Source organism: Solanum tuberosum, unplaced genomic scaffold (assembly GCF_000226075.1).
Source record: "Solanum tuberosum cultivar DM 1-3 516 R44 unplaced genomic scaffold, SolTub_3.0 scf00354, whole genome shotgun sequence".
Lineage (NCBI taxonomy): Eukaryota > Viridiplantae > Streptophyta > Magnoliopsida > Solanales > Solanaceae > Solanum > Solanum tuberosum.
Genome location: NW_006239278.1, coordinates 183,519 through 208,719, shown reverse-complemented (window position 1 = coordinate 208,719; position 25,201 = coordinate 183,519). Strand labels below are relative to the sequence as shown.

The 25,201-nt window shown below is 29.9% G+C and overlaps 2 protein-coding genes and 1 pseudogene across 2 annotated transcripts; all 3 read left to right on the top strand.

Moving 5' to 3' along the window:
• Nucleotides 1–504: 504 nt before the first annotated feature.
• Nucleotides 505–2,483, top strand: LOC102598113 (cytochrome P450 94C1-like). The gene has a single exon (XM_006361386.2). The coding sequence runs from the start codon at nt 536–538 to the stop codon at nt 2,063–2,065; it is 1,530 nt and encodes a 509-aa protein (XP_006361448.1). The 5' UTR covers nt 505–535; the 3' UTR covers nt 2,066–2,483.
• An 11,623-nt stretch (nt 2,484–14,106) lies between these two features.
• On the top strand, nt 14,107–16,422 carry LOC102597804 (copper transport protein ATX1-like). The gene is made up of 3 exons (XM_006361385.2): nt 14,107–14,189; nt 15,464–15,539; nt 15,947–16,422. The coding sequence occupies exons 1-3, from the start codon at nt 14,181–14,183 to the stop codon at nt 16,180–16,182; spliced, it is 321 nt and encodes a 106-aa protein (XP_006361447.1). The 5' UTR covers nt 14,107–14,180; the 3' UTR covers nt 16,183–16,422.
• A 2,329-nt stretch (nt 16,423–18,751) lies between these two features.
• Nucleotides 18,752–19,908, top strand: LOC102588098 (peroxidase 5-like; annotated as a pseudogene).
• The last annotated feature ends 5,293 nt before the right edge of the window (nt 19,909–25,201 follow it).

The window sequence follows — 25,201 nt, the reverse complement described above, 5'->3', positions numbered from 1 at the left end:
TCGAAACAAGTTTAAAAAGGAGAATCTATGCATTTTCCCAAAATCATACCGTAATATTTAAGTTAAATTTGTACCATATAGGAAAAAAGTATATGAAAGTGATGGCCTTATAGGGATTACCAAACACCTCATCTTTCATGTGCTGTAGCCCCCCAACCCCCACCCCCCCAAACCAAAAAAATTGTTACTCTTTTTTTTCGTCCACCTTTACTTGTTCACTATTTTATTTCGGGATATTCAATAATATTTGTCCAATTTATAAAATCAATTAATAATTTACCATGTCGTGTTTATTTTACTCTTGTTATTAAATACAATTCAATTTTCAATGTTTAGATGACTTATATTTAATAAGAGTGATTTGGTAAAATTAGCCTTATCATTTACTGCTTCTTAATTTCTGTGTCAAGTCAATAGACAATAGTGAACAATTATTGTTGGAGAGAGAGAGCATTATTTATATAAGAAAATGCAATGCACTTAGCCCACCACTCCAAATTCATATTTGCTTTTGTGTTATACTCATTTTTCTTCAATGGAGTCTCAAGTATACACTTTGTTGCAATATTTGCAATTGTCTATTGGCTATTTTCTCTTCACTTTTGCCATTGGCTTCTCTGTTTTCTCTGTTTTAGTCTTGTTGTTAAGACACAAGTTTTGGTCATGGTGCACTTGTGACATTTGCCATTGTTACCTTACATCTAGTTGGAGAAAAGAATTTACAAATCTTGGTGATTGGTATGCTCATCTTCTCCGTAATTCGCCATCACAAACGATACGAATACATGCTCTTGACAACATAATCACAGCCAATCCAAGAAATGTGGAGTACATGCTCAAAACCAACTTCTTGAATTACCCTAAAGGGAAGCCTTTTTCAATGATTCTTGGTGATCTTTTAGGTGATGGTATTTTTAATGTTGATGGTGATTTATGGATGTTTCAAAGGAAAATGTCTAGTCTTGAACTTGGTAGTATGTCTATTAGATCTTATGCATTTAACAATGTGAAAAATGAGATCAATTTTAGGCTTATACCACTTTTATCCTCACATGTTGTTGTATCATCATCACAACATGATTTTAAAAGTTTGGATTTACAAGATGTTTTTAGAAGATTTTCTTTTGATAACATATGTAAATTCTCTTTTGGTTTAGACCCTTGTTGTCTTGAACTATCCCTTCCTCTTTCACATTTCGCGTATTCGTTCGATTTGGCTACAAAATTGTCAGCAGAGAGGGCAATGGTAGCATCACCATTGATATGGAAGATCAAGAGATTGTTTGACATTGGAACAGAAAAAAAATTAAAAGGGGCCATTGAGGATATTAATGTACTTGCAAATGAAGTCATAAGGCAAAAAAGGAAATTAGGTTATTCAAATCATCAAGATCTTTTATCAAGATTTATGACTATGGTTGATAATGATGTTTATTTAAGAGACATTGTGATAAGTTTCATATTAGCAGGGCGTGACACGGTGGCCTCGGGTCTAACAAGTGTATTTTGGTTGTTAACGAGTCATCCTGACGTTGAATTGAGAATTCGTGAAGAAACGAGTCGTGTCATGGAGAAAAATGATGAAGGGTTTTTGAAGTTTGAAGAAATGAATCAAATGCATTATTTGAATGCTGTGATTCATGAGAGTATGAGACTATATCCACCAGTGCAATTTGATTCAAAATTTGCTAGTGAAAATGATGTTTTTGTAGATGGTACATTTGTTGGTAAAAATGATAGGGTGACATATCATGTGTATGCAATGGGGAGAATGGAAAATATTTGGGGTAAAGATTATATGGAGTTTAAGCCAGAACGTTGGTTAAAAAATGGTATATTTTGTCAACAAAGTCCTTTTAAATATCCTGTTTTTCAAGGTGGAATTAGGGTTTGTTTAGGTAAGGAATTGGCACTAATGGAAATGAAGTGTGTAGTGGCTTCTATGTTGCAACACTTCGAAATTCGGGCCATGGCGGTCGGCGGTGAGCCTCGGTTTGATCCGGGGTTGACGGCAACCGTGAGAGGCGGCCTTCCGGTGGTGGTTAGGAGGAGAAGGGGCATTTGAAGTTTTTTAGCTAGTAACATGACCACCATTATGGTTTATCGTTTGTTGTATTACATTCTAGTATCTGAAACTCACAGTTTCGATTAATTCAGATTCACATTGTATAGGATCCATTTAAAAGAGAAGTGTTTTGTGATAGAAATTTCTTCATTTTCAGGACTCGAATTCGAAAACTAATCTAATCAAGGTGATGGATTCCACCACATTCATTTGTGATTGCTACTACTATGGTTCAACATGGAGAAATTGGTTTTATGTTTTGATATTTCACATGGGTATGTGCTTCATTTGGTCTATATTAGGCAAGGTTGTGTAAGAAATAAGAATAGTTCACTTCCTTTTGATAGATGAAAATATTAAAGGTTGCATGATAATCTTAAAGTACTCTATTGGTTGTTATGTTTTGTCATTATTTTCTTCTTCTTTGTACCTGAAATTGTTGCACGGCAAGGGTCTATGAAAATATTTTTTTTTATCTCAACACGAGGTCTGTGTACACTCTATTCTTTCTAGACCCCATTAGTGAAATTTCAATGGATTTGTTGTTATTGTTATAATGATAATCCTAGAGTAATATAGTGTTGGGGGAATTATCTTTTTTCCACTTAATTAAGTTGAAGTGATTTCATTAATCATACAATGTTATCAGCTCCCTTTATGGAACTTATTTTGGGTTTTATTAAATGTTAAGGATTCTAAAAGTTTAATTATGAATAAGCATTTATTCTAAACATGCATGTGATTGGAAATTTCTGAAAAAAAGAATATTGCTACTCCCTCCGACCCTATTTATTTGTCAAATTTGGACCTAACACGCCTATTAAAAAATAATTATTGATATAGCGAGTTTATCATTTTACCCTTATTAATTGATAGGGTCTCAAACATATTTACTTACTGCATTTTTCAAATATATTAACATAATGTTAATAAATTGAGGATATAATTGGAAAAAAAAACATTGTCCTTCCTTGATTTGTCAAAAATGATAAGTACACAGAGAAATCAAATTAGGAAATATTTGACAAGTAAATAGGGACGGAAGGAGTATTTTGTTGTTGTTACATCGATTAAATTATTAAATATAGAAAAATTATAAATTTGTCGGTATATAAAATTTAAATAATTTAATAGGATGACCCATTTGTGATTTATGTTGGAGCAATTATTAGGCATGGACCACTATTTAAGTTACGAGGTTCCAAATTTAAGGTAGGTAAAATTGATGCTTAAAACAAAATATATAAAATGCTTTAAAATAATTTTGCAGCATAAACATCGAAAAACCGAACCGAATTGAATCATTTTGATATTTCGGTTTGGTATTCGGTATATGTTTTTGTATTTTTTGATATTTTGGTTCAGTTTTCGGTATGTAATTTTTGTGTTATTCGGTATTTCGATATACCAAAATATATTATATTATATTATATTAATTATTAATATTAAATAATAAATATTATAATTTAAAATTAAAAGCAAAAGTAGGTCTTTTCAAACTTTTGTTAACTTTCCACTTTACAGTAAACTTCCCAAAGGCCAAAAGTGACCGACGTTCCCACTTCCGAGTTCCGGCGACCGTTCCCACTTTTGAGTTCTGGCGACCGGCGTCGACCATCAGTAGCACGCAGCAGCCGCCAGTTGACCAGCAGGCAGCCGCAGCACAGCAGCGACTGGCGTCGACCAGCAGGCAGCAGCACGCAGCACAGCAGCGACCAGCCGTCAGCCGACCTTTCCACTTTCCACACAGCCAGGCGCCACCGAACTAACAAAACCGAATCGAAATAACATAAATTGAACTGGAATAATAAAAATCGAATCGAACCGAATTATTTTGGTTCGGTGTTCGGTACACGTTGTACAAGAACCGAAAACCAAAAAAAACAAAACCGAACCGAAATATCAAATGGCCAGCCTAATTTCAAGTTCTATATTCGTCTAAAAAATTATATTTCCTTTTTTAATAAATTTTTTTAAAAAACTCTTCTACCTTAAAATACTCAATATCTTTTTAAAAATAAAATAAAATAAACGTACAAGTGTATTAATAGAAAACTTTAATTATCTATAAATATTTAGTTATAAACTTAATTATTATCGTACATTAATTTAAAATTATTATAGAAATTCAAAACTTTAAATTCTAGTTCCACATATGTTTCAATCAACTCATTTTGATAATGCAATATTCTTTTTGAACGATATATAATTTAAACTCATGAATATATAGGACGGCTATTTTGCCCATCAATAAACAACTTAAAAAGCATGTGCCCCATGGCCTCCCTACAAATTTAAAGTTGATACCCTACAAATTTGGCAGCACTCAATTATTTCTTCTTTCTTTTTTTATTCGATATTCTATATCTTTATTAGAGTTTAACTAAATCTAAATTGAACACTATAATATCTTGTCCATAAATATAACAATATTATATCTTATTCATAAATATATTATTTCTTTTTTTTACTAGTATTATCTTATGTTTATGGACAAGATATTATATTGTTATGACTTATGATTATGATATTATTATTTTTCTTATGAAATATTAGTTATCTAAATCATAATTAGAATATTATTTTAATCTATTAAATTTTAGCCATTAATTTTTATCTATGCCATGTGTCTCACATCCAAGCAAGAACTTGGGAAAAATGAAGGGAATGGAAATGGAGAGGAGCCGGATCCCCCTTATGGAACTTATTTTGGGTTTTATTAAATGTTAAGGGATTTAAAAGTTAATTGTGAATTAGCATTTATCCTTAAACATGCATGTGTTGTTAACTTTTGAAAAAAAGAATGTTGCTATTTTATTATTTGTTACAATCGATTAAATTCTATTAAATACAGTATAATTTTTTTTATAAATTCATCGATATATAAAAATTAAATAATAATTTAATAAGATGGCCCATTTGTGATTTATGGTATTATTCATGGATCACTATTTAAGTTACGAGGCTCCGACTTTAAGGTAGGTAAAGTTTGCTTATAGATATTTAACTAGGGAACTTGTCTGCGCTTTGCGCGGCCTTTAAAAATCTTATTAAACTTGTAAAAATAGTTTCTTTTAATATTTGACAAATCATGTAAGAACTTAAAAAAATTGAGAAACTATGTAAACTATGCATTGCCTCAATAACTTATTTTGAATTGGAGAAAGTAACATTTGTTCTTAAATATAATTTTCTTCTTAATATTGATTTTTTTTTTATAATAAATAAATGATTAATCATTGAATTTTTTATTCAATTGTAAAACCTTCAACTTCATATATGATGCATGTATATCTTACTTGTTCTCAAGAATCTTATCAATATAAGAGTCCTCTAAAATTATTTTTGATAATGATAGTGATTGTAATACATAAACTGGAGATGTAAAATTTGAGTCATCACAATTCACTCACGTTTTTAAATATACTTACAAATCAGTATCACCACAATTTGCAAGTGATTATTGCTAATACTTTTTCAAGAAGAGAAAAAATATATCATAATTTATGTGACACACTTTCCTTTTTGTTTGGTCTCAAACAATGTGTATCTTTCTATAATTGAAAACAATTTAATTTTATAGAGTAATTTTTTTTTACCTTTAACGAAACTATAGCCACACAAATAGTTAAAGAGTATTCTGGAAGGCAAATTTCAAAACTCGTATAAAATCGCTTCCAGAGAGATTTCCTTCAAGACTTAGCAATCAATGTAAGTTGTGTTTCATGCTCTAGAAGGCTAAAAGATTATGTTGCTATATCCCCTAGGCTATGAAAAAATATATAATGCTAAAGCAATGTATAACGGATAACAGTATTGATGAGTCATAATATATAATATCTTATTAAATGGCAATGAATGGTAATACAATGCGTGTAACTGATAGTGAGCCTTCATGAGACTCTTAATTTGATAGTAAATTTTCGCCTAACCACCTGCACATTCATATTGATAGAAGAAATAAGAAAAAAATATAAGAAAAGAAATCCAAATAAACCAGAAAAAAGATAAATGACAATGCTGATCAATGAGAGGTGCCACATCACTATTTTATTATCCAGCTTTATATATATTGATTGGAAAGTTTTGATGATTAATTAAGGCGGTTTAACAGAATTGATGTTTAAAAATTAAATTTTAATAAAATGCTTTAAAAGTTTTTTGCAAAAATATAAAAAATCAATAGATTCTGTAGTTTTATTATAATATTTTCATCAAATTATTTCTTTTTATATATATACAAGTTTATTGTGATATTCAAGCTCAATATTCAACTACAAAATTATATTTCCTTTTTATATTGTTTTAATTCTTCTACCTTAAAATACTCAATATCTTTTTTTCTTAAAATTAACCTACGAGTCCCTTACTAGAAAAAATTAGGGCCCCTAAAATTTTTGAGACCAAAAACATTTCCTTTATTTGCTTCATCATTCAACTCTAGGCAGATTCATCATATTGAGTGCGAGTTCATGAAAATCTTATAATTTTTATTCAAATATTAAGCATTTATAAATATTTAACTATAAACTTAATTATTATTATTGTATATTAATTTAAAATTGTTATATAAATCCAAAACTTTAAATTCTAGTTCCACATATGTTTCAACCAACCCATTTTGGTAATGCGATATTCTTTTTGAACGATATATAACTTTAACTCATGAATATATATTTATCGTACGTCAATTTTGTCCACCAATAAACAACTTAAAAACACATGTGCCCCATGGCTGCCCTACAAATTTGGGAGCATCCAATTATTTCTTTTTTTTTATTCGATATTCGATATTTGTATTGGAGTTAGACTAAATCTAAATTTAGCATTGCAACATCTATTTTAGAGGCATCAATCCCAACATGACTTTTTCCATATATCGACTCAAACTTGAAACCTCTAATTAAAGGTAGAGGAATTTCAATCATTTCACCATAACTCATATTTGTATTTCTCACTCAATTTAAACATGCACATAACACATTGATATCTTTTTTTTTCCTTCTAGATTCTAGGCATTAATTTGTGAACTAGTTTATGATGGTCTAGGATATGGTTTTGATTTTTAAATTTCTTCTTCTTGTGAACATTTATTAATTAAAAATACCCAACAAAATATCTAAACATTGGGTATTGATTAATGTACACACATTGAGCTTCTCTAATTTTGAGAAACAAGAGAGCTCAAGTCAAGCATAACTAGACAAGACATTGACACCTAAGTATCCATCAATAGTTGTTTTCAATTTTTATGTGCGATTGTCTATTGATATTTTTTTATTGGATAAATTACTATATGTGAATGAATCAATATTTATAGATAATACAAGAGATAGATTTTATGTTATTAAATCTGATCGGATTTAAAATAAAATGCATCTTGATACCTAAATATCTATTAAGAATTATTTTCATGTGCAATGGTAGGATACCATTTTTTCTAATTTGACAAATCGAAAATTCATGAAATGCCCCTAAAATTTGTCCAACTGATGTCTAAAATCAAATTTTAATAAAACACATTATACTTTTTTTTGCTAAAAAACTTTCAAGAGATTTTGTAGTTTTATCATAGCATTTTCATCAAGTTGTTTCTTTTTCTTTATATACAAGTTTATTGTGAAATTCAAATTTAATATTTATTTATAAAATTATATTTTTCGTTTTTATAGTTTTTTTTCCTTAACTACTTTACCTTAAAATACTTCAACCTTAGGTTGATCCAACATGTTGCATGCGGATTCACAAAATTCAACAATTTTTGCTCAAATATTAAATACCATATATCATCTCAATTGTTATCGCATATCAATTTGAAGTCATTATAGGAACCTACAGGTCTGTCTTTAAATATTTGATTATATGAAATCAATCATTATCATATATTAATTTAAAGTCGTTGTAGGAACTCAAAACTTTAAATTTTAGATCTCCTCTACTTCAACCAACTCTTTTGGTGATGAAAATAATTATTTATACCATATATAACTTAAACTGGTAAATATATATTTGGTATGTGTCAAATCTGTCCACCAATTAACAACTTAAAAAACGTGTTTCTCCCACAATTGTCCTATAGATTTAAAGTCGATGCCCTACGAATTTGGCAAAATATAATTTCTGATCTGGCCACAGGTCACTCAATTTAAGCATGGACACACCACATAAGCATGCCAAACAAAAGTATTTTTTTTCCTTGTTGATTCGGTGTCTGATATTGATATCCCTGAATTATTTTTTTCATGTGCGATTGTCGATTGATATTTCTTTTAATTTTACAAATTTCATTGTGATTGAGTGGATTAAAAGCATGCCAAATAAAGTGTTTTTTTTCCTTGTTGATTCGGTGTCTGATATTGATATCCCTGAATTATTATTTTCATGTGCGATTGTCGATTGATATTTCTTTTAATTTTACAAATTTCATTGTGCTTGAGTGGATTAATTGTGCTTGAGGTAGGGTGGGTCCAATAAAATTATAGCATTTGCTAGTAACTCATAATGCTTAAATCAAAATCAAATTATTAAGTCAATCCAACATCATGAATGAATACATATATATTATTATATATAGAAATATTATTATTATTATTATTATTTTTTAATTAGTTCTACATAAGTTTAGACAATTAAAATATGTAATGTGATTTTATTCTTCTCTTTAATTCATGTAATTAATACTTATTAGATTTATTTTAGTAGGATTTATTATGATCATTTTAATTATGACTTACTAATATGCAATATTTGTTTTATACAAAAAAAAATTGAATATTTTATCGTCATACTCATTACATATTTTGTGTTATTTTTATAATTGAAAAAAAAACATATTAGGTAGTTATATTTTGCTATGACAAAAGAAATATTTGAAGCACCACTTAATTATGTGTTTATATAAAGACTTTACTCAGAAAAAAATCTAAAATTGAAAAACATGACTTTTATTGATTTGTTTTGAATTATAGATTTGCCCATGACTTGCTTGTCATAATTCCTAAATATATTTGTTTCCCTCTTCTTTATGACTTGTATATTTAAAATCCTGATTATCTGACATAATTTGTGAGTAATTCAACGAAATTGGGTAAATTTTAGTATAAAGTCATATCAATTTGTCATGATTTATATTTCATAATTTTTAAAATGTATTTTTTTCTCTCTCTTCCTTTTTGTTACTTGTATCTATGGAATCATGATGAACTGACTTGATTTGTGATTAATCCAACATGATAAGTAGGTTAAAATAGTATGACTATAGTTAATAACTTATATATGTCAAACTTTTGAAGTGTATTATTCCCCTTTATTTTTTTTAAATTTGTAGCTCTAAAATCATGACAATCCGATATGATTTGTAAGTAATGATTTTATTTTTTTAAATATGAAGATCCAACATGATTTGTAGGTAATCCAATAGGACAACTATCCGTTTTTATGTAAATGGGCCTGGATGAAATTGCCCATTTGGGCCTGTGAAACTTTTGGGCTTTGAGTTTACAATCTAGCTCAGGATTTACATATCCGGGGAAATGTTTTAGGTTAATGGGTTTTCCCTCTTTTAGAATAATTGGATTTTTAGTAGGGTCGGATTTTTTTTTGGGTGGATCCGAGTTTAGATTGGGTTAAATTAATTTTAATTGATTAATTTTTCTAAAGAATCAGATCGTGTCATGTATTAAATGAGAAGGCTAATTAATTAATTAGTAGTGTCGTTTGTGATAAAGGCATAAAAGGGCCACAAAGGTTAACCTTCAAGGGAATTTTGTGGCCAATAGGCTAACGACGAGTATTTTTGTACCAATTCCAATAGTTTAAGGATATTTTAGACCCTTCTTGATTAAAATTATGATCATCATCATTATGACTTATTTATTTGCAATATTTGTTTTATGCGATTATTTTTTTGTTGAATATTTTAGTGTCATCACCCATATAATATTTTGTGTTATTTTCTTAAGAAACATCTTTAGATAGTTGTATTTCAATAGGACCAAAGAATTATTTGAAGCACAAATTAATTATATGTTGTATGAATACTTCATCGAAAAAGCCCGAAAACCCAAAAGTTGAAAAATTTGAGTTTAATTAATTTGGTTTATAGATTTAAAAATCCGACACAAATGGTTTGGTTTGGTGTTTGAAAATTCCTAACCAACCTGATCCATGTACACCCCTACTTTATATAATTTTCTATATACAAACTATACTTTTTCAATAAAGGGTGTTCGACTGATCATCCATTACGCTACGCCATTGTATATATAAGATACACTCAAATTGAATTACATTATACTATATAGGGAAAATTGTATATAATAGCAAACTATTAATTCAAATTAATTGCTATAAATATATATAGTTTGATTTAATTGTACCTCATAGCAAACTGTTGCTATTTCACCTCTCTCCTGGTGAATCTTGCTCGCCACTCTCGTTCTCTCCCTCGCCTCTCTTGTTTTTTATACAAACGCAAGTGTATAAAGTGTGTTTGTGTTTGTATAAAGCGAGAGAAAATTGTATATATACATATATTTTCGCTCCCCTCTCTCAGATCTCGCTCGCCACTCTCCTAGATTTCGCTCTCTCACTCGCCTCTCCCACTTTATACAAAAAACGCAAATTGTATAAAATGCGTTTGTGTTTGTATAAAACGAGAGAAAATTGTATATATACATATATTTTCGTTCCCCTCTCTCCCCTCTCCCAGATCTCGCTCGCCACTCTCCCAGATCTCGCTCGCTCACTCGCCTCTCTCACTTTATACAATTGATCTTTTTGTATATGTATACCAAAGCAGATTATACAACTGTTTTTTTTGTATATGTATAACGAATTATACCTATATATGTTTGCTATGGAGAACAATTATGCAAACTTTGCTATAACATACAAATATGAATTTTGTGTTTGCTATATGTGAAAATTGCTCTACTATATATGATAGATATTATATCATGTATAACACATATATTTATTTGTGCGTATTCAAAATTGAATAACACGTTTACGTATTAAGTACGTCTTTTTTGTGTGTTTGGACGTGGCTGTAACTTTGTACTGCATGCTAAATAGATATGGTACTACAACACAAAGTGTGTACTACAAAATGAACAAAAAGTGGATGAAAATTGTACTCTTTTTTGGAGTGATAATAATAATAAAAGTTTGGTCCAACCAATAATATACCAAATACACCGCCCAATCGAATCTTTTAACAGTTGGTGACTTCCAACAAATGAAAAGCAAATACTTTTGGATGAATATATGACCTTATAATATCATCAAGAGGTATGGTGGGATGTACGTAATTAATCGAGATGATATGAATTTGAAATTTAAAATTTATGTATTTTTATAATTATTTTAAGTTAATTAATACTTTATTCATTTTAATTACATGTGGTGTTTAATCAAATACAAAATTTAAGAAAATAATGTAAGATTTTTGAATCGTACTTTAAAAACTCTCATAAACATTCTAAATAAGGGTAAAATTAAATGAGAACTAGAAACTAAACTATTTAAGATGGGGGAGTATACACCTATTTATAACTTGACTAATGCAGTGGTTTTGAGCTAAATATTAGTATATATTAGTTATTTTTTAAATATAAATATAAAATTTTGGAGAAAAGTTATTGAGTTCATGTGAATTAATACTTTATCCTATAGATTCTCCCCCTAAATGAGAGCTCCACTCTAGATATCTTAAATTCGAGTCATGAAAATGAAAAAAAAATAATCTCCTAGATAATTTTTCCTCCTACAACGAGCCTCATATAATCATATAGATCTGCTCCTGCTCCTGAATGAGATCTCACTTTTAATCAGAAATTTTGAATTTAAGCCATGAAAATAAAGAGAATTGTTAAAATAATTTTTCTCCTATGAGCCTCATATAATATAAATTTAAATTAATCGAGTAATTAATTTTTTTATGTTCGATGGTTTAACGGAAAATTGGTCTTACAACCAATTGCACCAACCACCAAGACTTACTTCAACGGTATAAATAATTAAATATGAGTCTTGCATCAAATAATTGTGAGTCGATATAATTTTTTTAAATTTTATCAAGTCCATTGCAGTCAACAACATTAACCATATATAAATTTCTCCAGCACACAAATCGTAATGCGTGTGCTAGGTTATACATATATATGCGTAACATTAACGAGTGATTTGAATATTTTTATTGACCTATGATGATATATTCATCATATTAGTATTTGGAGTGGACAATTGACCTCTTTGCATGATTTTTCAAAAATCTAAGTCAAATATTAGAAAAATTATGAACATATTTTGTCAAATTATCTTTTCCTTTAATACGTAATAGTTGAATTATCATACCAAAGTTTGATTTACCAAAAAAAAAAAAACATTCAATAACTACTTTTAAACATTGATTACCAAAAAATATTGAACCAAATATTAAACGTTCACTCATAGATTTATGTTTTAAAAAGACAGTTGAAAAAAAAAAGAAAAAAAAGAAGCTAGGCATGCTTTTACGTTACGTAAGAACATAATAATATTTTTGGTACTCAAATAAAAGTTTGTTCAACCCAACAAGCTAACCAATAGCTACTACTCATTTAGTGCCAATCACATCTACAAATTTTCATTTTTTTTAGAACATTTTCAACATTATTACTCCATAGATTCTTGAAACAATATATTCTCTTATTTATATTATCCGTTTCTTGTATAAAATAATACTCAATAGTTTTACACAAACAAGGTAGGAAGATTCTTATTTAATTAAGAAAAGTTATAAGGTAATTGGCGAACCAGGATTACAAATTTGGGAGTTCTAAATTTTAGGATAGAAGAAAAAAATATTATAAAACATGATTTCTTTTTTAAGAAAAGAGAACTTTTGTTGATATAGTGGGGTTCAAACCCATAACACTAGTGTGGAAAGCATTTTCACGACCCCTTCCTTACCATTGAGTCATCAATCAATTTTGTTAGCGATTTTACAAGTTAATATACATGTATATTGATTTGATTTTCTAATACAAATATAGGGTCTAAGGAAAAGCTATTGGGTTCGTCCGAATCCACAAACCCCCACTTAACTCCGTCTCTGATAAGAGAAATTGTTTAAGCTTTTTCATCTACTATTATTTTACCGTTAAATATTTTAATATAAATTTAAAAGCCCTCGAATTACCTAACCCGTCGCCCTAAGAACCGGCCCACTAGGAATGATAGTGAGCCGGTCCAATCCCTCCTAAAATCCCCCTAAATCCGACCCCCTAAACTATAGGAAAAATCACCCCACATATATATTTAAGGGACAATATTACAAATTTTAAATCTACTTTTAAAATATTATTACTTATATCATATATATATCAATTATAAAATTTTCACTAAACTATATACTAACCCTAATATATTAAAAGTTCGATCGTGATTGGTTCACAGGTTTATGACTAGCCCAACGTGAAAAATAGATTTTGAAGATATACTTCAATCATTTTGTTTTACTTTATTTTGAAGATATATTTTGAAAAATATATTTTAAATTTCATTTTATTTTATATGTCCTAATTTAATTAAACACGAAACTGAATGGTGTAATTTTTTATTTTGTATACTATGATAAGATGTGCATAACACTTTTAAGTCTTAGATTTTAAACACAAGTCATGTCATATTATAAGAAAGAATTATCAAGGATAAAATGAAATAAACACACTAAGAATTATCAAGGATAAAAGAATTTTTGTTAATCGTGGTGTCCGAATCAGCTTACGGACATTTGGATTAGTTCCACAATATATTTGACACTTTCATCAACAACAAATACTCGATCTATAATAGTTTAACTTTAATTTCTTTTATTATTAATGAAATAATTTACGGATACATAAATACCTAAAAATTGTTTTGGACCATATATTTTTTTTGTGTCTAGTCAAACACGATCAAATAAATTGAAACAGAAAGAATAGTATTCTTTTGTCCTTTTTCTTTTATTCTTGTTCTATAAATAGAGAGTCACATACAGCTAATTCTCCCATCATCTCAAAAGTCCACATTTACATAATTTCTTCTCACCAAAGCAAAAGCTTTCACATTTTCCTCTCTACATTTCATCATGTCTCAGGTACCTCTTTCTTTAACCCTTCAATATTTTTTTTCTAATATAAATTATTTATAAGTCATATAATAGTCTTTGGATTTTCTAAAGGGGTTGATGAATTTTGGCTAAATAATCCAAATCAGAATTAGGTTTCCCCCCCACTTTAAGTGGAAATTTTGGTTCTTGATTTCAAATAATTAATTAATTAAGATGATGTGAATTAATACAAAGAAAATTAATCTTCTCTCTTTGGAGCACAAAATTGATCAATTCTAGGTTCTTGGTGAATGTTTTTCTTGTTGATCTATTGGATTGTATGAAAACAATCTTTGATTAGTTAAAAGAATTTATTTTCTGCACTAAACTTCGAATTGATTACTCAGATGATCACTTAATAGTTATTATTTTAGTTTTTTTTTAAAAGAAGATTGAAATCAAGAACAAAGATGACGTTGACTATGTGATAATAACTATTAATTGAGTGAGGGAATTCAATTTATATTGTTAGTATTTATTTAATAGGGGCAGATTGATAAATATTTTGAAAGGTCATGACCTTACATTGTCATATTCACCTAATTTTATTAATGATTTTAACTCAGTATATACTAACCATTGTTTAAGTGCTAATTGTATTTTTGATCCCTTAGTTATTACAAAATTTTAATTTTGATCATTGTGATATGTTATTAAGTATATTTAATCTTTAATTAGCTGAAATGTGCACTTTTAGTTCCTTTACTAGTGAATATTCATAATTATTTCACCATTTCACTACTTAATTACTCATGTATAATAATAAGATTGTGTTGTTACTTTATATCTGCAAAAATAGCACAAATATTATATACTTAATTCCCACATAAAAGGATTAAATCAACTTATTTTAAATTAAATAAAAGATAAAATGCGTGTGTTACAAATATATATCAGAAAGACAATCAAAATTACTAACAATTGAGGGACTAAAAGTGTTACTATTTATCCCATTGTTTAATTATACTTTTAATGTGTTTTAACATGTTATAGTAACATGTAATTTATCAGAATTTTAGGTTATCGATTCCATTTATCAACCTCTTAGTATATACAAAACATAGTAGTCATCTTAACCGCAAACACTTATCTAAAGACGGGATAAATTGAAAGAGCTTAGATAGTTACATCTCCTGTCTCGCATAAAAAAGGAAATTTAGAGTATCATATATAAATTTACGCGAAATAGCATTATCTGTGCATAGAAATTAAACTTCAGAATTAGTTAATCAACTTTTTTTTCTTCTAAATGATATAAGCAGACAGTTGTTCTCAAGGTTGGTATGTCATGCCAAGGCTGTGTTGGAGCTGTCAACAGAGTTTTGGGCAAAATGGAAGGTGAATTTTAGTATATAATTGCACTTTTTTTTTATCCGTTTCATTTTATGTGAACTTATTTAGCTTGACACGAAGTTTGTTGACATCTGTAACATGTCAGATATATATATTAATTAATGTCTATAAAATCATGTCATAAAGGGTAGAATGTGAATATTGTAATTAAATTGAGATGCGTCATTATTCTTTTTAAAACAGATTGAATTCAGAGGTTTAATTTATCGATTTTAGATTCTAGTCCTTTGGAGTTCCTGGATTTCTATCTTAATACAAATACAAGATTTAGATAAAATTATTATTGAGTTCAGTTGAATTCATACAATAATACATTAGCCTGTGAGTGTTGCATAAATTGAAACAGAAAGAATACTAATTTGACTCGAAGCTTCTGTATGAATATATTGTAGGTGTTGAATCATTTGACATCGATATAAAGGAGCAAAAAGTGACAGTAAATGGAAATGTGGAACCAGAAGCTGTTTTCCAGACTGTTTCAAAGACCGGAAAGAAGACTTCGTTTTGGGAAGCACCAACACCAGAACCCGAAACAAAGTCCGTGGAAGAAAAGCCCGTAGAAACACCAGCTGAGCCCGAACCAAAGCCCGCAGAAGAAAAGCCCGCAGAAACTGTTGCTCCAGCATGATGATGATATAGCTTAATTAATGGGCTGAAAATTTATACCATATGATTGTGATTTATTATGCAACTTTTCTTTTATGACTAAAGCTAGAATGTGATCTTAATGAGAGTTGAAATAATTGTCTTGTTTGGTTTTCTTGTAATGTTGATAGTAAGTTTTGCTATCAAATCATGTATCTTGTATTTTAATTTGTGGATGTTTTGGATCATCAAAAAGATTACCATTTGAAAATAGTTGAAAATACGGATAAAGTTTGTATATGCTCTACTTTCTATAATTTAATTATATACCTACAGTGACGGATTCAGGATTTTCACTCTTAGGATTGGGATCTTGAATTTTTTTGGGTTCAAATCCACACTTTTAGCACATTTTTTTTTAAAAGTGAGAAAATTAGGCATATATGAGAGAAAATCCAAATGAAAGCCATATTTGTTCTATTTCCTATAATAAAGAGGCAAATTTTAAGGATAAAGATATTTTTAGGACTACTTCAGCTAGTGAGTCAAAAATATTCTATTTCTCTTGGCCTTTTCCCTTTTAACAAACAAAGGACATGCACGGAACGTTTTTTTTTTTTTTTTAGCTTTTGTGGTTGAAATTCTTGGACTGTCATGATTGTTGACAGTAATTTTCTCACTTTCACCATTTTGGGAACTTTTATCACAAAATAATGATTTCTTTTTATATTTAAAAATGATTTAATTTCAAAAGTTCTATTTTATTTTTAATGAGATAATTTAATATCATATAAATATATATTATTATATATTATGGTCTCTCCTTCTTTGATTAGTGATTTATCGACCACTTTTATTCTCAAACTTGATGGCTCGATTGATTGATATATACTTACGTAAGCTCATTTTGCATACAAATTCTAGGGGTTCCTCATGAGCCTTGCCTATATGGCATCTAGGGGGTGTCAAATGGGCGGATTGGAGTGAAATTGAAGATATTAAAATGGGTTGAAATAGAAATCAAGTTGGGTCTTGACCCGCTCAAGTTTAATTACTTTGGGCTCAAATGGGTTGGGTTCAAATGGGCTAAAAAACGAGTTGAGTCTTGACCCGTCCAATTTGACCCGTAATCTTAATAATTTTAACATAGTGATATTTAACTTTTATAATCACAATTTGAATTTCAGCTCAAGATTATTTTTTTAAAAAAAGTAACAAATGGATAGATAAATCCTAAAAGATGTTAAATAAATAATAATTCATACCTTTAATATAGGATCATATCTTAGTAAAGAGTTTTAAAACGGGTTGAAATTGAAGATTGAATTGGGCTCAATTGAGGATTTTCTTAAAATGGATTAGGCTTGAATGAGTTGAGATTGAACCCAATTTAAATTATCTTGAGCCCAATCCTTAAAATTATGGGCGGATTACCTATGTTTGGGTTCATTTTTGACACCCCTAATGACATCTTATGTCATTGCATGTGCAGTGTAGCGTTAAATTCCCTTTTTATTTGGGAGTATTGACTTGTCACATTTCAAATGTTGCACCCCGACAGCTAGCAAAGCAAACCACCGGAACTAAAGTCTTGATTGTAGACTAAAAAAGGGAAGAATCAAAGATAACTTCTACTAATTCGCACTACTTGTCTTGTTATCAGTAGCGTAGCCACATAGCTTAGGGTAGCCAGCCAGACATTTTTTATACTATGAATATAAAAAATTATATGAAGTATATAGGTAAACAATTATTTTTCATACATTTATAATGAATCTTGGAATCCTTAACGAAATTTCTGATTTCGCAACTTCTTGTTATACAGTAGGAATGGATTCAATTGTAGACAAAGTCACAAAATTTCAATATGTATGTACTAACAAGATGAAAGAGGAAAGTCAAACAAGTATTTGCAAATTAAGAAATCTATCATAATGAGTTGACATATGACATATGGGCCATGCACAAAGATATTGGCAACCAACTAATGAAATAAACAAGCTAATTCAATCTCCAAGTGGGATTTGTTTTACCTTTTAACAAAGTAGGAAGAGGAGTCTTAATGAGAAGCTTTCATAACTCATGCAGAAATATTAAAGGATGTATAAGACGATAAATTCCAAAACTTTTATAGGCACACAAATACTATAACCTATTTAAGATCACAAGGTTAAAAAATATTCATTTCTTTTCTTTAACGTAACTCTGTATTAATTCAAACTATGTCACATAAGTTTAATCATAGCACAAGTGATTCCCAATGAAATAGAATAGTTCACACTTCACACCACTCAAATTGTTAATCTTTTTTACTATTTTTGTTACTTTTTTTTTTCTATTTCTAGAGAAAATAGTAAAAATTAAGGAAAAAGAGTGTCAACCTATTCATGGATGCCATAATGTAGTAGTTGTTGAGTTCTTCAAAGGTCAGACAAGCTCAAGAATACATCAACTATAGACTTGGTATTATACAAACAATCATGTTTTTTTTTTAAAAATGTTTTTGTTCCTTCAAGAATTTCTCAAACTATAAATACTTCAATATGTTCCTAAAGTTATATCATCAATTACTAAGAAAAAACCATAGTGTCTTTTGAGTCTCAAAATTAAGAATGGATTCCAAAGGCATCAATCTTTCAGCTCTTGCACTTTTTGCCTGTCTCATTTTATCATTTTCATCGTCCATTCTTGCCTATCGAACACCATATTGGCCATCGATTAAAGTAGGTTACTATAGATATACTTGTCCCTATGCTGAACACATTGTTCAAAATGTTGTAAACAGAGCCGTGTCTCGTAATCCAGGCATTGCTGCTGGACTTATTAGGTTACATTTTCACGATTGCTTTGTCAGGGTACGTATGAATTTCATGCTTATATTTTTATTAATTTGATGATAACATTATCTTATAACGGTTTAACATGTCATGTTCTTTAATTAGGGGTGTGATGCATCCGTGTTATTGGATGGACCAAACTCCGAGAAGGAAGGTATTCCCAACAAGAACAGTTTAAGAGGTTTTGAGGTGATTGATGCTGCAAAAGCTGCACTTGAGGCTGCTTGCCCTGGAACTGTCTCGTGTGCAGACATCGTTGCCTTTGCTGCTCGGGACAGTTCCTACAAAGTTGGGAGAATATACTATGATGTCCAAGCAGGACGTCGTGATGGTCGTGTTTCTATTGACTCTGAAACATTGACTAATCTTCCTTCTCTTCGTCAATGCCTCGGAACTCATCAAGAATTTTGCAAGTAAAGGTATGTCTGTTGATGAAATGGTGACTCTCTCTGGCGCGCATTCCATTGGCATTGCACATTGCGGTGTTTTTGCTAGCCGTTTGTACCCACAAAACAATCAACAAAATCTTCCAATTGATCCTGAATACGCGGACTTCTTGAAGTCCATTTGTCCACCAGAAGCACTTACAAATGGGACGGGAGCTGCTAATCCCGCGAAACTTGATGCCCTGACACCAAACAGGTTGGATAACAGATATTACTTGGCTTTAAAGAGTCAAAAGGGACTTATGATTTCGGATCAGGCATTGATGGCAAACCCGACAACAGCTAAATTGGTGAACTACAATGCTAGATTTGGTTCAATTTGGTCAAGGAAGTTTGCAGCAGCAATGATCCATATGGGTACCTTGGATGTCCTCACAGGTCGAAATGGAGAGATCAGAAGGGACTGTCATTTCGTCAACTAGCATCTCTATCATTTGCCTTTGACAAAGTTTTCAGTATTCTTTCAACTTCTCCATCCTATTCAATTTGCAAGGATAGTCCAATTATTTCTGTTTTTTTTCTTATTTACAATGTTTGTTCAATTGTATTTATTTCCCCCCAATATATGTTTGTTGATTGAAAAGATTTTCTAAAAATATATTTTTATAAATGATTCATGCAGTTTATGTTTGAACAAAAATTAGAGGGAGAAGGCACAAGTACCCCTAATCTCAGAGACACACCTTAACTAAACTAAGGTTATTACCTCTGAACTCATTTTATATATAATATTGTACACCTTTTGGCTTATGTGGCACATCCCGTGACTCTACGCAGTTGAGGCGCGTGAGAGATATTTGGATGCCATGTAAGCCAAAAAGGTGTACAAAATTACAAAAAAAATGAGTTTAGTGGTAATATGACCTTAGTTTAGTTAAGGTGCGTCTCTGGAATTTTAGTCATAGTCTAGGGAGGTACTTCTACCTTTTCCCAAAATTAGAAGTAGACCATTTTCTTTCTAAATCTATCATGTCAAATCATTACAAGCAAACACTTATAGCATGTTGCGAGGCATCTAAGCATGAAATATGACTGCAGAATTTTGTCGCTGCAATGCAACCCAAAACTGAGGCCAAGCTAAATGACACGTTTATGTATTATGCCTATAGAGATTCATAAACTGACAAACTCACTCACACTGTATCTTGAAACCTCTGCTATCAGATACAAGAATACAACTAGCATATTGAGGATTACCAAGTATATATATAATGATTTTAGTTTCACTTGAAACAATGTTGAACATTATAAAAAAAATTAAACGAAAAAAAGAAAGAACAATGCAACTAAATACTTTTTCTCAAGAATATTTTAGAATTTTTAATCAAACAACTCAAATATTCATATTAATAAATAAAATTTTACCATCAACATCCAATGTGATGTACTACAAACAAATGTCTAACCTCTTATTAAATAGAACTAATCTTACTCTTATAAACAATAATATGATTACATAAATTTATACGCTTAATGCCTTTTAAGAGTATGCACTAAAAATAAATAGTATACAAGAACAAAAAAAAAGGAAATTCAAAATTAATTAATATTTTTGTGCATATGTTTATACTAGTTTCTGAACACGTGCTCTGCACGTATATCCCATGCATCGATACACATTTTTTAAAGTAATATAAGCAACAGTAATATTGGTAAATAATAAGTTACACAAAATTCCATTTGAAACATACCGGCCTGAACATGATTGTAAATATAGTTTGAGTTTGTCAAATATCATAACTAAATTTTATTAGACAATTAAGCATGATGTGTACATATACCACAAGCCAATAAAAATGTGATGTATAATTTTGGTTCATCCATTCGTATAGCATATTTATTTCATATATTTGATACATTAATCTATAATATCAATAAATATAAATATACTTATTGTGGGATTCAATCCATAAGGAATGTCACTGTTTAAAAGAGAAATAGAAAATTGCAAACCACAACAAAACATATATTTGAATAGAAAAATCAAAATATTTTAGTATGTCAATACTCATGCATCTTGATTGAAGCTATGCAATGTCATAACAATTTAAAGGCTCGATGGCAGTTCTCTTTCTCGACTCATGTCAAAAAAATAGATTGAACCTTTACTCGCATAATTTTTTCTACTTCAAAGACATCAAATTTGTAACACTTTTTCTTTTAGCCAAAAGGTTTCCGAAATAGGTAATTTGCAAAACAGAATAAGTGATCAACTTTAGTTAAGAGTTGTGCTACAAAGAAGGAAAAAAAACTTGTTTTCATCTTCTCTATAGTGCAAAGTTTGCACATATCGTGATGCTAAATTCTCAGGCTCGTTGCACTGCAAAATTAGTGCATTCAAAAGAATAAGAAAAGGCTTTATACTCAACCAAAGTTTGGTTACCAAACTGTTATATCAAAGAAGTCAATATTAAATAAAAGTACGTTTATACTGAAACACAATATTGTGCTTTTTATTAGTAAAATCATGTTATGGCCAAACAAACTCAGCCATATTTATAAAATTGAAATATAAAATAGCTACAATAATTAATTAAAACTTCAAGTACAATATGGATCATCTCTATGAACTAAATGAGGGAAACAAAGAAAAAGAACATAAAAGATTCATATAAATTTAGCAATAAAATTAATGTAATTGTCATAACATTTCTACAGTATGAGCTTGGCAAAAAACAACATTTATTCAAGAAACGATATAGAATTGTCTAGAAAGGGAAAAAATATATATATCAAGCACTGTAAAATTTAAGAAGTAATAGTAAGCCAAATTTAAATAAACACTAGAAGAAGTAGGAAAGTTAACCTTTTTCAATTTTCTGTTGGCCTTTTTGCATTTTAAAATTGTGTAGTCTTGGAGGAGTAGTTCTCTCAATTTTTGGAAGAGTAACATGTTCCTTTTTAGCAGTGACAACATAAGATATAAAGGGGGGTGTAGAGATTTAATAGAATGTAGAGGGGTGTAATTAATTTTCAAACTGATATTATAAATTGAGAGATTACAATTTTCAAAGTGATTTTAATAAGAAGAAACTTTTGGGTTTTCAAAATTATGAATGTAAGCAGTTAGACTACGTTTTTTTTACTTAAAAAAATAATCACCTTTTAAATGGATGTAGCATATAATTTATGTTGAATTTGTTGCAAGTCTTTTCAAATTCTTCAATGGTATGGAGCAGTAAAACTTCTTTCTCCTAATGTAATTTTTTTTTAATCTTTATTTGAATGCACATTTACATCTTTATCCAAAAAAATGTTGGAGTAAATTTTGATTGAAGGATAAAAGTGTCATTTAACTTTATATGGATATTTTTTCAATTCAACTTTTTAACTTGGAGGCTTTCCACCTCTAGTAATTAGTAATTAGCTAATATATATTATGATGATATACTATGATAATGATAATTAAATTAAATATACATATAGATTATAGATGATAAATATTAGTATTAAATTATATATTTTAATTAGAAATTAATCTAAGGGAATGCAAAAGTCATTCAGATTTTTATTAAAATGATACAATTTAACATTTAAATTAAATAATTAAATGCTTTTATAACATTTTAATTTATAGTAGGGGTAAAATCGTAATTCAACTTTTAACTTCTTTTGTTCCCATTTATAGTAATATATGATGATATGATATGATGATATATGATATTTAAGAACCTCTTATTATAATTGTTTTTGGGTCACTAATTTTATTGAGACGCCTTTTTAATGGTTACAAAACTGTTCAATTACATATGGATGAACATGACAGTGATCTTTCTAAAAGTCTTCTGTGTCACCGAATGACACATGAACTCTAGTTATAGTATTACTTTTATAATTATGTGAACTGATAATATTGTGCCACATGCTTACTTTGGATGTCTTGACATGTCAAAATGAGGGATCAGAACCTGATTTGTCATTTCGTAAACTAATTAACATTTCTATATTTTGTCTTCGAGAAAGTTTTCAGTATTATTTCAACTTATCCATGCTATTCTATTTGCAAGTATGATTCAATTATATATTTTATCCCAATGTTTGTCTTATTAATCGAAAGGATTCTTTTTTTGAATAATTCGTTTATAAATGATTCATCCAGCTTATGTTGGAACAAAAATTAAAAGAAGAGCATCATCTTTTTATATCTATCATGTCAAATCATAAAAATAATAATTAATCTATATAGAAGCATACTTGAATCTATGAGAACAAAATGAAATACTTTGACTAAAATAGAGGGAGTATTATTAAACTCATAAGATATGCAAAACTCAATTGCAAGTAACTTATTGTTCTAATTTCCAGATCTAGGAAGAAATGCTGCACGAAAGGATGCGTAGGAAGATTGAGAAACTGACCAATGGAGTGACAGAGTATTTTGAAATGAATCTCACTTGTTGTACTGTTTAGGAAACTGTTCAAATACATGCTGGTGGGCATGTGAGAGATTAATCTAAAATAGTCTTTTCTTGTCTGTCAATCAGAGGGGCATCGCCAAGGCAACAATTCCTTCTAACATAATCAATATTTACAATGTAGTCCTAAGAGTTTCGAGAGTTTTGGTTAGGGGGAGAATTTATGGGACACAAGAACATGTTATCACTTGTGTGAACGTCCTTGTATTCCAAGTGAATTGGTTGAGGTTATTTCTTTTGTACTTTCATGTTTATATAGTGGATTGCTCATCTCCTTTGTGGATGTGTAACATCTCGCAACTAGGAAGAACTAGAAAGAAGTTTAAAATCTGGAAATAGTCATTTTTGGAAAGTATAAGGAAATCTGGAAAATTTTAAGCAAGTTAAAGTGATTGGTCAACTTCAAATGACCATAACTCCTAGCTCAGGATGATTTAGGTGTAGTTCCAGATATGGTTGGAAAGCTCTTGGAATGATCCTTCGAACGCCGCCAAGTTTGTGCGATTCTGAGTTCGGATGAGTGAGTTATGCCCTTAGGAAGTTGGGCTGTTGGATTAAGGAATTATCCAATCCAAAATTTTAAGGGGTATTTCAGTCTTCTCATTGCCCTATTATTTTAATCCGTTTTTAGGAGTTTAATATGGGTCAAATCATATTTTAGTCAGTTTTAGAATTTGGAGATTTCACGCTAGGGCTAAGGAGAAAGGAGAAGAAGCAACAAGAACGCTCATGATCGTCGAAGTTTGGCCTATGGAATTCGTCGGGGGGTGATCCCTACAAGGTATGTGAGATCACATAGTGTTGGGTTAGTTCACCCACGCGCCAAGCATGTTTAATTTAGCGTATTTTCGTTCTAAAGGATTGGGAAATTGATGTTTTGATAGTTGTTCTTGAATTTATTTCGTTCTTGAACATGAGTGGTGAGTAAGGAGTTTCTTGATGATTAAGTGTTGTTTCCTGGAGTTGTTTGAATTAGATTTTGTGTATATGATTTGGGTACATGAATCTAAGGTGAAATTTGGGAAAAGAATCAGATCAAAATGATTTAGGATCTGGAAATGAGTTGAAAAACTCGTTAGACGTACCTGGGGAGGGCAAGGCGTGTCGCACCCCCATAGCGCCAATAGGCTGGGGCAGCGCGCCCAATACAAGCCCCAGTAAGTTGGGGCCTGGCGCGGCGTGCCAGGGACGCGCCCGGATCGGCATTTTTCACTAGTTTTTCGTCGTTTAGCCTATTTGAGTTATTCTAAAGTATCCTAACACTTTCCATTGATTCTAATTACTCTAAATGACTTCTAAACACCTAGAAATCATCCAGAAACATGAATCATAACCTTGAATCCATAAATTCAAATTCAAGGAAA